General features: G+C 34.2%; 1 protein-coding gene across 1 annotated transcript; it reads left to right on the plus strand.

The window, feature by feature from the left end:
- Positions 1–883: 883 nt before the first annotated feature.
- On the plus strand, positions 884–13,985 carry LOC114477296 (protein phosphatase 1 regulatory subunit 1A-like). Its single transcript, XM_028469556.1, has 6 exons — positions 884–1,047; positions 5,960–6,020; positions 7,968–8,005; positions 8,348–8,402; positions 12,543–12,740; positions 13,778–13,985. The coding sequence occupies exons 1-6, from the start codon at positions 967–969 to the stop codon at positions 13,834–13,836; spliced, it is 492 nt and encodes a 163-aa protein (XP_028325357.1). The 5' UTR covers positions 884–966; the 3' UTR covers positions 13,837–13,985.
- The last annotated feature ends 532 nt before the right edge of the window (positions 13,986–14,517 follow it).

Consider the following 14,517-nt stretch of genomic DNA (forward strand, 5'->3'; position numbering starts at 1 on the left):
GCACCCAACAGTTCATGTATGGTACTGCAGCAAAAATGAAGCAGAAAGATTTTGTCATGAATTTACAACATCAAACAACGCGTCGACGCAAATATTTGTTGTCAACATTATCAATTATGTTATTATTGTATACGTTACACACATTGAGGTTGGTGCAATTCTGGAGACGGTTTATATATTTAATTCTAATTTTTCTATCGCTCCCCCAGGCTTTGTGTTGTAGTTTCTACGTACTTATCATGAGTTTAGTGTAGTTTTATTGAGGTGACTGAGTACAAAAGAGGAAAACTATTAGTGGGTGAAAATAACTCTGATCAGCAGAACTGTGACGAGGAGGTTAGATGACACTTGGTGGGGGTCAAAGGTCAAACAGAGGGGTGGACATGGTGCGCCCTCAGCTGTGGGCGTGTCCCTTCCCAGTTTAACTTTTCGAGCTTCTAATTCCAGCCAAACTAAACATGGCGTATTTTTCTTTGGCCTCCATCATCATAATCGATGCTTCGCTCCATCACGTCCTCGGTTTGTTGTTGTTTTGAACTTAAGGATCGATCAGTCCAACTGTGGCCTCGGGCCATGGTGGAGTCCATCCTGTGGGTGTGACCAACACACAGCATGGTACACACACACACACACACACACACACACACACACACACACGCACGCACACACACACACACACACACACACACACACACACACACACACACACACACACACACACACACACACACACACACACACACACACACACACACACACACAGGGTCACTGTGTTTCACTCACTGGAAGAAAAAAAAAAACTCTCTCTCCAAGTCTGTCAATTAGTGATAATGGACCTCATCGGCCTGAGGCCACTCCCTCTGCACACACACACACACACACACACACACTCTCTCTCTCTCTCTCTCTCTCTCTCTCTCTCGCCCTCTGTCTGTCTGTCTTCTACTCTCCCACTCAGTAATAATAATGGAACCCAGCAGTCCCAAGAAGATCCAGTTCGCTGTTCCCCCTCTACAGGGACAGCTGGACCCACAGGCCGCAGAACATGTGAGTGTGTGTGTGTGTGTGTGTGTGTGTGTGTGTGTGTGTGTGTGTGTGTGTGTGTGTGTGTGTGTGTGTGTGTGTGTGTGTGTGTGTGTGTGTGTGTGTGTGTGTGTGGGGCACAATGGAATTATGGGTGTAGGTTTGTGCCCCTCTACGTGCTGCTGGTGGATATTAAATGGGAGCTTTGTGTTGGGAAAGTTGTTGTGAGAGCACTCAGCCATGTGTGTGTGTGTGTGTGTGTGTGTGTGTTTTGTTCCTTAGTCTGCAGTAACTGAGGAGAAATGAAGGAATAGGAATATGCGTGTTTAATGTTTAATGTTTAATGTTCATGTCCAAAACTCTTCACCGATAAAAACAAGGCTGAGAAATGAATGTTAATTTTCATTGTTTGCATTTAAAACACCATATACACGTGTTACATATGTACATATGTATATAGTTAGAGTAAAACCTGGATCTATTTTTATTCTATATTTAATAATAATTCTAGCTCGTTCATTTTGTCTTCTTTTTTAATGATATGTTATCTGAATAAATTAAACCTAAACCATAACGAAATAATAACTAGAAAATTTTCACTTCCTGAAGAAAACGCAGGTGAAGATGCATGTGCTGATATTTACGGCACATGCTAATGCTAGGATAATGCTAATGTTAGGTTATTGCTATTGCTAGACTAATGCTGGCTTATTGTTATTGCTAGGTTAATGCTAATGCTATTGCTAGGCTTGTGCTATTGCTAGGATAATGCTAATGCTAGGCTAATGTAAATGCTAGGTCAATGCTAATGCTAGGCTAATGTAAATGCTAGGTCAATGCTAGGCTAATGCTATTGCTAGGCTAATGCTAGGTTAGAGTTAATGTTACGATAATGCTATTGCTAGGTTAATGCTAATGCTAGGCTAATGCTATTGCTAGGCTAATGCTAGGTTAGCGCTAATGCTATTGCTAGGTTAATGCTATTGGTAGGCTAATGTTATTGCTAGGCTAATGCTAGATTAGTGCTAATGCTATTGATAGGTTAGTGCTAATACTAGGATAATGCTATTGCTAGGTTAATGCTGTCGCTAGGCAAATGCTAATGCTAGGTTAATGATATTGCTAGGCTAATGCTAGGTGTTAATTTTAAGCTAATGCTAGGTAAATGCTAATGTTAGGCTAATGCTGTCGCTAGGCTAATGCTAGGTTAGTGTTAATGTTAAACTAATGCTAGGATAATGCTATTGCTAGGCTAATGCTATTGCTCGGATAATGCTATTGCTAGGCTAATGCTAGGTTAGTGGAAATTATAGGTTCGTGCTAATGCTATTGTTTGGTTTGTGCTAATACTAGGATAGTGCTATTGCTAGGTTAATGCTATTGCTAGGCTAATGCTAGGATCATGTTAATGATAGGTTAGTGTTAATGCTAAGCTAATGCTAGATTAGTGTTAATGTTAGCGTTAATGCTAAGATAATGTTATTGCTAGGTTAATGCTAATGCTAGGCTAATGCTGTGTTAATACTTGTTGATACTAAAACTGTTAGGAGTTTTTTCTTCCCACTGTCGCTTATGCTTGTTGATGTGGATTTGTTGGGTTTTTTTCCTTTTCATTACAAATTTTATATTTTGATAGCACTTTGAGATGACTTTTATTATAATTAGCAATATTTACAGTAAATAAAGTTGAATTGAATTAATACTAGATAATGCTAACTAATGCTAGGCTCACTTGCATTTACTTTATGAAACAAATATTCTAGTTGTTATTTTATTATCATAATTATTTCACATACATTTTCATTTTCATTGTTAATATTCTGAGTAAAATGATGAGCACCGGACATTACTCGACCGCTGAATGTGTGCTGTGGTATCTGCTGCAGTAAAATCCTTTATCATCAGGATGTTGTTAGGTTTGACCTCCATGGATCAGATGTGTTAATCCTGATTGTTGTTCCTGATCTAATCTGCATCAGACGCTCTTTTTGTGGTTTCTGGTCCACAGGTCAGATCCAGGTTTTAGAGCCTGGATCACTGAATGAATGGTTGTATTTTAGGTTTTTGGTTTTTCTGGTGCTGAAAACTGAAAAACAGTCCTAATAGTGGAGGTCCTTACAGCAGTGTTTAATCTGTGGCGTGTTTTCCTTAAACACAGAAGCTCTTTCATGTGTGAACTTCATGGGATTAAAGTCTCTGCCTGAATAGTTGACGTCTTTATGGGTTTGTTGCTCAATGGTTTGAGCAGGAAGTCGCTCGTTTGTGAGGAAGTTGCTGATGAACAGTGACAGATTATTGGGGCCCCTTCGTTCACTGGTTCTGTGGTTTTTGTTTCCACGAGTCAGAGATTAACTCCAGTGACTTGTTTTTTTTGTTGACGATACCATCTCATAAAGCGAGTCTCTCCTCCGACACAAACCCGTTTACATTCCATCACAGAAGCAGCTCTGTTTGTCCATCACAGCCTAATTTGGTCTGTAGGTTTGTGCTTCTCACGCCTCAACGCTAACACACTGAAGGCTTTTTCACACAACCAAATCCTGGCTTGGGACACAAAGCTGGGTTGTAGAGGAAACTAACATCTTGTGCTTTTATTTTGAAGGCGGTGAATATGTGGCGACAATCTGCTCGCCAAAATTCAAAGCACAACTTTTATTAGTTACATATCACGGACTATTCCACTTCTGTTTTTAAATGTTTGTTTCCATAATTTCACTGAGCCAATGTTATATTATCTCTGGTTTAGTTGCGTATTAATGTTTGCCTGTCATAATCTTTGTCAGATATTGTATTGTTTACATGTTCAGGTATTCCCTGTCTGTGTTTCGAGGGCCCCTTCATGTGTATCGCACCCCTTGTCCGGTTGATATTTTCCTCTGTGTTGTCACAGGTGTATCCTATTACCCTGATTACCCTCACTGCACTATCAAAGAAATGCTTGTTCACTGGATAATTGCCTTTGATGTTTTCTCCTTGTGCTCCCACAAGTTTATATTCAGGGGATTTGTTTAACAGACTAATATATTTTATCTACTATTGAGGGAAAAAGTTGATTATATTGTGCTATTGATTTTTTATTTTTTTTTAATTGTGCTCTCTGTTATTTCTTTCATAGATTAATGACGAAAGAAACTGGAGCCTACACTGTTGTCTTGACGTAAAGGGATCCTCCACTGTTTTTACAAAATAGGACTCGTTTCAAGTGTGTGCCCCCGCCATGTTGAAATGACGTCACTGATGACGTGATCGCCCCGTTTAGTCCATTGATTGCTGCTTTGGGTCGCTCTAGAAATCAGTAAAAGTTAAAAAAGTCGATGTAAAAGTCTTTTGTTTACCGAAATTCCATCCATCTTCATACCCGCTTATTCCCGTTTATCAGGGTCGCGGGGGTCTGCCGGTGCCAATCTCCGACTCTCATAGGGCGCTGGGCGGGGGTACACCCTGGACAGGGCGCCAGTTTTACCGAAATTTGATAAACAAAACCTGTGAGCCGAAAAAATCTGTGACCATAGGGGGCGACAGTTCCATCTCTGCTGTTTCATAGACGACATGAAGAAGAGAAGAAGAACTCTGTGCACGTAAATACAGACTGTTGCTCAGAGTTTAATTAAAAGTTAATAAAACTAATATAGTGCAAAAATAATGTGTTTTGTCAAACATAGATCTACTCATAAGGACATTTCAAAGGTTTTGGGCCACATTTGTAAAAAGAGTGGAGGATCTCTTTAAAGGGTACTTGTGAATTTTATTTGCAAAATCTATCGAAAAAAAAATCATATGCTAGCGGTTTTGTCGGGTTGTTTTCTAAAAATAAAATAAGGGTGTCAAACTCATTTTAGTTCTGGCGTAGATTGAAAAAGTTTTTACAAATTTGGCCTAAAATGTTGTAAATGTACTCATTAGTAGATCTATGTCTAACAAAACACATTATAATGCACCAAATTCATTTTATTATTTTTTAAAAATAAGACTACTTTACAGTTCTAGAGCCTGTGTTCCTCCATCTTGAACTCATGTGATTGATGATGTCACACGGCCCCACTGCCTGTAAACATCCCATTATTTTCTATTGGAGTGAAACATTCAGCCTGATTTTTACATCATTTAGTAACTTTTTCAGTCAAAATAACTTGTGCTGCTTTCGGTTGCTCTAAAGTTAAAGATGCTGATTAAAACCTCTTGTTTACAAAAAGTGGATAAAAACAGTGAAGCAGAGAAGAAGAGCTCTCCTCAGTGACCTTTACTTTCCCTTAAACAGTGCGCTGACACGCTCTGGTGGCTAAAGTTAACGAGTAATCACAGACAGTTGAAGGACTTCCACCCAGAATGACTTCTATTCCCAGGATTTGTGCATCTTCAATAGTCTGATGGGTTTTTTTTTTTATTATTATTTTTTGGTAAACAAAAATGGTTTACATCATTAAAAACACACCTATCCACATAGACATTTAACTAAAGGATGAAGCGTTGGACTGTTTACTTGTGTTTCTACGTTTGGCTTCGACCAAATCTAATTATTATTGAATGAATCATTTAAAAGCTGCTGTTTGTAGTTATCAGAGTTGTTTGTTTTCTGCTGATTATGACTTGTTTTAATCATTATTTAATGTGTTGGTGCAACAACTCATTCTAATGATTCTAGGTGACATGTTTAAAGTTCTGCTGCTGGAAAAATGAGCTAAAATGTGTGATTTTTTTAAAAACATTTTTTTAATGGAGCATAAAAGTGACGTATGGTTTAAGCAAAGTGTGGGAATGATGGAGGTGTTAGAGATTTAAGTGGAAACGTTGGAAGCATTTAAAGAAAAATGAAGCAGCACATTAAAGGTTTTCGCAGAGTGCCTTCTGGTAATTAGAGTTTAAAAGCTCTGTGTGTGTGTGTGTGTGTGTGTGTGTTGAAAAGATTAACTAAGTAAGAAAAGTGTGTTTGTGTCAGATTCGTCGCAGAAGACCGACTCCAGCTACTCTTCAGATCTACAGACAACCTGCAGGAACAGGTGAGGGATGTAGAGAGAGCTCTAATGGAGCCTCTATTAGGTTAGCTAAGTGTGTGTGTGTGTATAAATCCCTCCACATGGGAACACACTGATTGAATAATCGTTCTGGTTTCACAGTGAGCTCAGCTCTGCTTTCACGTGGTTATGGCTTCACTCTCAGTCTCAAGTTCACTGGATTTTTTTTCTTCACATAATTGAGAAATAACAGAATAATTAGTTCAAAAAGAAGATTATTCAAAGAAAAATCACCCATTAATCCATGTTGTAATTCATTTATTTTTATTTCTGAAATCCCCCTGAAAGAAAGAACAAGTGGGTCAGAAAATGAATGGATATTTTTTTAAATACATTTAAACATTTATTATTTAGTTACTAAATATACCACAGACTCCAATTCAATATACTAATAATAATGATTAGATAATAATGCAAAAATAAATAATAATAATTATGGACATTTTAGCCTCCGGCAAAGTTCAGACATTTAAAATTTAACATTTACAAAATAAAAGGTAAATCGATGTTTTGTTTTGGTGAAATCTTAATTTAAAAAAGTTTTAATTTAAATAAACACAACAACACAAGAAGATGCCAAATAAGATTAAAAATATTTTCCAATTGAAACAAAGTCAATTAGTCTTAGTTAATTGTATTTTATCAGCAATTTGTGCCTTTTGTAATTTATTATTTATATATTTAAAAAAAAACTAACATTAAAACAGTAAAGTGATATAATGTAATTTTAAAAACTATTTTGAATTTATTCAATGCAAAACCTTTAAAATATATATATATATATATATTATTATTAATATTTAACCAACATGTTCTGTCTTCTTTTTATTTACTTTACTTTATAATCTCATTGATGAATTACATGGTTTAAATAATTCATTTTTAACTAATATTAAGAATAAGGTCCACTCACTGTAACTCACACTTTAATTCATAAGAATGTAATAAGATTTTAAATGTTCATTTTGACCAAATTTGAGAGGAAAAGTAATAGAACTTTAAAATAATTAGTTTTTAATGCTGTTGATGCTCAATAATAATAATAATAATAATAATAAGACATTTTTCTGTGAGTGCGTGTCACTGAGTGCAGCCAATCAGCAGCTGTGAAAACAAGCAGTGATCACATGATTCATCTGTGGAACAAACAAACCATGAACTCTGTTTCAACTCATGTTTTCATTAGTAGAAAAAAAACACGTGTCATTGATTAATCACACGATCAATAATTCACATATAGATCAATGATCACATGTTGATCACAGTAAACAACAACATGTGACTTTAACTCATCTGTTATGTTTTATTTATATATGAATGAACTATTATTTACTTTATTATTTAATAATACTTTTATGGAGTTTAACTTTTAATATAAAACGTTTTATAAGCAAACTACCTGCAGTTATTAAGATACTAATAATTATATTAATAATAATAATACTAATGCCAATGATAATAATATTACCAATAATGATTATGATAGTAATAATAATATAATTTAAAAATAATAATGATAGTAATGATAATATAGTAAAAATAATAACATTAATAGTAATGATGATAATAATAATTATAATATTAACAATAGTAATTATGATAGTAATGATAATAATATAGTAAAAAAAATAATAATACTAATGATGATAATAATAATGATAATATTAACAATAATAATGAAAGTAATAATATAGTAAAAAGTAATAATATTAATGACAATAATAACAATAATAAATATTGGACATCTTAATTTTAAAAAAAGTTGTAATTTAAGGGAAAAAAATGCTTCTTTTGAAAAAACACAAGATCAAATTTATCAGACTTTAATATTTCAGATTCCACACACGCACGCACGCACGCACGCACGCACACACACACACACACTCTAAAACAGGAAGCTCTTATTTTGTTCTCTCTCTTCACTTCCTGTAGATGCTGCAGAGCAACACAACGCCAGCGGTGACTCACAGGTTTGTAGAAACACTGCAGTCACACATGGATAAACTGAATTTAATATTCAACTGACGGTCTGTGGGTCTCGTGTGGCCCATCATTACCCAAGCTCTGGCCTAGCTGCAGGTCTGCCAAAATAAAAGCTCATGGAATAAATAAATAAAAAACATCTTGTTGCCAGTTTAGAAAAGTTACAAGAAATGTTGACAGACCTTGAATGCATCACTAACCATTAGCAACAAAAAGCAGTTTTTTCCCACGGTCACGTCCGTCCATCCATCCATCCATCCATCCATCCATCCATCCATCCATCATCCATCCATCATCCATCCATCCATCTTTTCTGTTTTTCTCCTCAGGCTTCAGACGGCGCTCAGAGGAAGCAGAGCACCTACACCCCTCCCCCCATGAAAGGTGAAACAAACACGTTTACGTTCTTATTAAAATGATTTCTTATCACAATTAAAGCAGTTTGTTTCATAACATTTGTGTTGTAAAGTTTCTCTTTTTTTCTGTTCATATTTTCTTTTGGATTTTCAGTTGTGCATTACTGTAAAAGACAAAAGGCAGAATTTTTATTGATATATGACAACAGAAGCACATTATATTTGGCTCACCATGCACTTATACTCACTACAGGATTATTATTAGGATTGTCATTTTCAAAATAAGAGCTTGACAATATGATTAAAGCCACAGTCACATTTCATCTTGGATATATATATATATCCAAGATGAATATATATATAATTATCTCAGACTGTTGTACTGCAGGGGTTCTCAACCTTGGGGTCAGCACCCCATATGGGGTCACGACACACTGGGAGGGGGTCGCCAGATGTCTTCAAGCACCTAAGAATATATATATTTTTTAAATCAATTCGAGCCCATTTTTGATTATTTTTACTACACCAAACTCACCATATATTAACTTTTTTTCATCACTTTTTTATTGCCGTACTGTATTTTTCCTCCTTTTAATGCATCATGTTTGCTACATGACTCCAATTTCTGACACTTCTCCATCACATTTTTTCCACTTTCCAGACATGTTCAGCTCTTATAAACCCTTTCCACCACATTTCCACCTAATGTTACATATGTTGACCTATTATTGTCACTTTTAACCTCCTTTCATCATATCTATGCTTATTTTTTTTGGCCAATTTAACCACATTGATGTTTTTTTTTAACAATTTCAGCCCATTTTTGCCCATTAACTCATCATATTTTAACCTATTTTCATCACTTTTTCTTGCCATACTGTATTTTTGCTCCTTTTAATGTATTTTTGCTACATTACTCCCATTTCTGACACGTCTACATCACATTTCACTGCTTTTTCTGCAAATTATTTTCACTTTGAAGACATTTCCACCATTTTTCCACCTAATGCCACATATGTTGACACATGTTTTACTTCTTTTTACCAGATTTCATGCTTATTCTTTGCCAATTTAACCACATTGTCATGTTCATTATTTGCCAGTTTAAACTAATTGTTCCAATATTGACACTTTGAACCCTTTTTACCACTTTTCTGTTTGTTTTTGGCTGATCTGTTTTTTAAATTTGCAACTTTTAACCAATTTCTGTGGTTTTTAAAATCCCATTTCACCATCTTTTCCACCATTTTTGGTCACTTTGAATAAATTTTATTTCTGATGAAATCCAGGATTTCCATCTTTAACGTGACTATATTTTATGGTGTAAATACGTGAGGCCTCACTGCAGCTGTGCACACATGGCTCTGCTGTGTAGGAGTTTGTGTTGTCATCTATAGCTGACCTTTGACCTGTGATGTGATGTGTGTGGATGCAGCTGCAGACTCTACTTGATGTTCTGATCGTCTGTAAATATACAGATACATAAATTAATCACTCTAAACTCCTGCGTTTTCCTTTATATTAAATCCTGCAGAGCTGAGGTTTAAGTTGATTTCTGTGTTTTTCCTTCTCCTGTTGTGTTTCTGTACAGGATTACTGTGATCACATGATATTATGGAATCACAATCTCACTTAACAACCGTTCATTCCTCAACATTCTTTTCTAATGTTGTTATATTTGATAATGATAATGAACATTAGCACAGCTGCAGACAAAGTGAATTCCTGTCGGGTCGATGTTTAATTACAAATGTTTGACCCAAAAATGAGTAATTTACATTTTAACATCAGAGATTTTATTGCAAAACTATAAGTATTAGTGGATCTCATCACTGCTCCACAGCTAAACGTGTAATAATCTATTTTATTGTTTTACATCCTGTTCAAAGTCAAACATCCAGTTTTACAGCAGCTGTTCCTTCACTGTTATCTTTATATATATATATATATATATATATATATATATATATATATATATATATATATATATATATATATATATATAAGAAGAGACCATATTTTAAAGTCTCAGGATCTGATCTGTTTTACTTCAACTTTATTAATGTGATCATAAGATGAAACACTAACTGTTCCTATTAATTCATGTTGGAATTTGACTTCAAACATTTTAGCATTTAATGTTAGCATATAGCGTTAGCATTCAGCGTTAGCATTTAGCGTTAGCATTCAGCATCCATCTTATTTCCACCTCTGAACACTTTAGTACGGAAGCAGATTAGGACCTATTTTGATAGAGAAAATTATTTTGGGAAAATCGAGATTAAAGTTGAAATTTCAAAAATAAACTTAAAATACAATATGTTGATAAAAGTCAAAGGTTTGCTATTAAAGTAAAATCTACAGAAACTGAGTTCATTGTCGAAATTTCGCCTTTAACCTCTTCATTATTTTTAAACTTTAATCTCAAAAATTGGGCTTTAATCTCGACATTGACTTTATTCTTGATTTGCTCAAAATTATTTACTCCATAAAAATTGGCCCTAATCTGCTTCCGTAGCTCTGTTTGTTCAGTAATGTGTTTAGTTTTTATGTAAAAAACATCAAAGTGACGTAAACTATTAGCTGATGAAATTAGTTTATTTTGTCTTCTTTTTTTAAAATAATATGTTAATATTTCATTTATTCAGACAACGTTTCTCAGGAAATTTACCTTGAAATGTACTTAGATCTCTCTTTTTGTTGTTGTGTTTGTTTTGAGAGTCATTTTGTGTATTTTTTCTGTATCTTTGTTGTTATTTTGTGTTTTTGGAGTGATTTTGTGTATTTTTACTGGGGTGTTGTATATTTTTCAGTTAAGTTTTATGTATTTTGTCGTCATTCTCTGTGTTACTGGAGTTATTTTGTATATTTTTGCTCATTATTTTATATAGTTTTGCTTTTATATAATCTTTGTTGTTTTTTTTTTTCTAGACTTTGTATATTGTTGTTGTCATTTTGTAAAATGTCATTTTCTGTATTTTTAAAGTCATTTTGTGTATTTTTAGTCATTTTGTGTAATTTTTTAGGCATTTTGTGTATTTTTTTAGGCATTTTGTGTATCTTTGCTATTGTTTTGTATGTTTTTCTTAAAGTAATCTCTCAGTTTGGTCTTCGCACAGTCAGTGTGTGATTTTGCAGTTTAAATTCGCTGTCATTTTGTTTTCATCTGCAGATCAATAATTAATATCACGGTTATACAGTGAGTCTCTAACTGAGGGGCGGGGCTTAGCAGTGAGACTGTAAACATGTGACGTATGAACATAAAGAATAACAGACAAATAGAACAGGACAAGCAGCAGAGTTGGTGTTAGTCCTGTTGGTGTTTGTGTGGAGCAGCGCTGACTGGATTCTGGGAAGTGATGATGATGATAAAAGCTTTTTTTTTTTTTTTTTTTTCTGTTATTGATCGCTGTGAGCTAATGGCCTCCAGAGAAGCAAACATCATCTGTAATCTGTTGGATTTAGTCATAATGTTCATGTTTTATTTAGACACACTTCAAGGTTTCTCCTCCTATCTGCAGGATTTATTTTAGAATCAGCTTTTATTTAGATTTCATATTCATTTGTTTAGACTTCAAACCTCATTTCATTCACATCTTTTCTTTTCCTTTGTGTATTTTTGTTGTTTTGTTGTAGTCATTTTGTGTATTGTTGCTCATTTTTGTATGTTTTTAAAATAATTTTATGAATTTTTTTTAGCACTTTAGTGTACTTTTGCCGTAGTTTTGTATGTTTTTCAGCAATTGTTCATTTTTCGTTGTCAGTTTTCTGTGTTTTTGGAGTAATTTTGTATATTTTTGTTTTAATTTTGTCTATTTTCTTGTAATTTTCCGTTGTTTGTGTCATTATGCTGTTGTGTGTATTTATTATACTGAGATCTTTATTTGATGTATTTCAGTGTTTTTTAACTTGTGTTCTTGTAAACTCAGATAATCTGTAGAAAACACTAGTTTATCATTCTGTAATTTCATATTTACCTTTAATAATAGTTATTGACCACTTTTTTGCTTGTATATTTATTTATTTTTTTATATATTTTAAATTAATTTAATGTATTTTATTTAACTACCACTATCAGTATATATATATATATATATATATATATATATATATATATAAAACATGCTATTGCAGCGTGTGGCCGCTAGAGGTGTTCTTCTCTCCCCAGACTATCAGCTGGGGGCGGAGCAACACGTTTTGAGGGCGGGGCAATGCGACGACAGCCCGACCAGTCCAATCATTGCGCAGCTGTGCTCCGCCTCCTCCCTGTGGGCCAATCATAACGGGGCAGTGGAGGCCAACGGCAACGAGGCGGGGCTGCCGTTGGCCAATCAGGAGAGAGTGTCGGAGAGCGTCAGCACAGGGGGTAATAAACAAATAAATAAATACAATTATTACATTAAATTAGTTAATTATATGCGTTGTTTTGAAATAAAAAATAAAAGATTACATGCGATTGTCCGATCTGACGGTCATAGTTTGTGTATTTTTGCTGTTTTGTCACGTTGTGCGATTTTTGTGGTCATTTTTGTATTTAAGTTTGTCATTTTATTTTATTCATATTTTTTTTTTTATTCTGTGTGTTTATGTTGTTTTGTTTTTTTTAAAATCATTTTTATTGTAGTTTTGTTTAATTTTGAGCAATGTTTTGTATTTTTCCTGTTTTGTATCTTTTTCTTAAATTTTTCATATTTGTGTTATGTTTTTAGAGTATTTTTTGGCCATTTTGTGCATTTTTCTGTTTTTCCTCAAAATGTTCATGTTTTTGTTGTCAATTTGTATATATTTTTCTGTACTTTCTTGTATCTGTTGTTATTTTGTGGTTTTGGAGTCAATGTGTGTATCTTTGCTGAGGATGTATTTGTGTATTAACGTAGTCATTGTAGTGTTTCTGGAGTTAATTTCTCATATTTTTGTTGTCATTTTAAAAATATTTTTCTGTCATTTTCTGTACTTTTGCTGTTTTGCGTCGTGTGTATACGTTTCAGTTTTTTAATGTATGTTTAGTTGTTTTGTGTTTTTTTTTTAGTTATTTTGTATTTTTTTCTGTATGTTTTTTTGTTTGTTGTGTGTCCTTTTTTGTGTGTTTTTTATTTTATATAAATTTTGTCATTTTGTGTGTTTATTAAGTTATTTCGTATATTTTTGTTTTAATTGTGTCTATTTTCCTGTAATGTTGTGTATTTGTCTGTCATTGTGTGCGTTTACTTTGGGGGTTCACACAGATTTAAAGGTCCATATGTCTGTAGTAAACAATGTGATTATGTGTATTATTAATGAACTCAGTGGTTCAATAACTAACCTTTTCTTTTCTTTTATTACTTTGTGTGTTTTCTTCCTCTCCTTTGTGTTTATTATTATTATTATTATTTATGTGCCCCGCCCCTCCTCCTCTTTCCTCAGACTTGTCATGTGACCTGATGAGTCTGGGGGCCTCCAGCACTGAGTCCATCTCTCGATAACCACCTTCGTCTTCATCATCATCCCTCACTAACCACACATACCCTCCTCTTCCTCTTCCTCTTCCTCTTCCTCACTGCTTCCCTCACACTGTGGGACCCACTTCCACTTCCTCACACACAGCTTTCACACAGAGACTTTGGCTGGTTTTCAACATGTGGCTGCTGTGAATAAACGTGTATCATACACTGATGGTCCTCATTGTTTGATTGGAGTCGGTCCAGGAAGAACCCACAGATGTTTGCTTTTTATATTTAACAAAATAAAAGCCACACATTTATTTTAGTATTTAAAAGAAAAATTAAAAATGTCATTTTTTTTAAAAACAAAATCAAACTTAAATTGCAATATGACAGTACCTCCCCTTTCTCGCATGTTTGACCTAATAGGTTCCCAAAGTGGGGTACGGGTACCCCTAAGGGTACGCAAACTGTCATTGTGGGTACTAGTACTAATGCTAAGCTAATGCTAGCTAAAGCTAAAATTAGGCTAATGCTAATGCTAGATTGATGCTATGTTGATACTAGTGCTAGGCTAATACAAGGATAATGCTATGTTGATACTAATGCAAGGTTAATGCTATGTTGATACTAATGTTAGGCTGATGTTAATGCTAGGTTAATGCTGATGCTCGGTTAATGCTACGTTGATACTAATGCTAGGTTAATGCTTTGTTAATGTTA

This window comes from Gouania willdenowi, chromosome 15 (assembly GCF_900634775.1).
Source record: "Gouania willdenowi chromosome 15, fGouWil2.1, whole genome shotgun sequence".
Taxonomy (NCBI): domain Eukaryota; kingdom Metazoa; phylum Chordata; class Actinopteri; order Blenniiformes; family Gobiesocidae; genus Gouania; species Gouania willdenowi.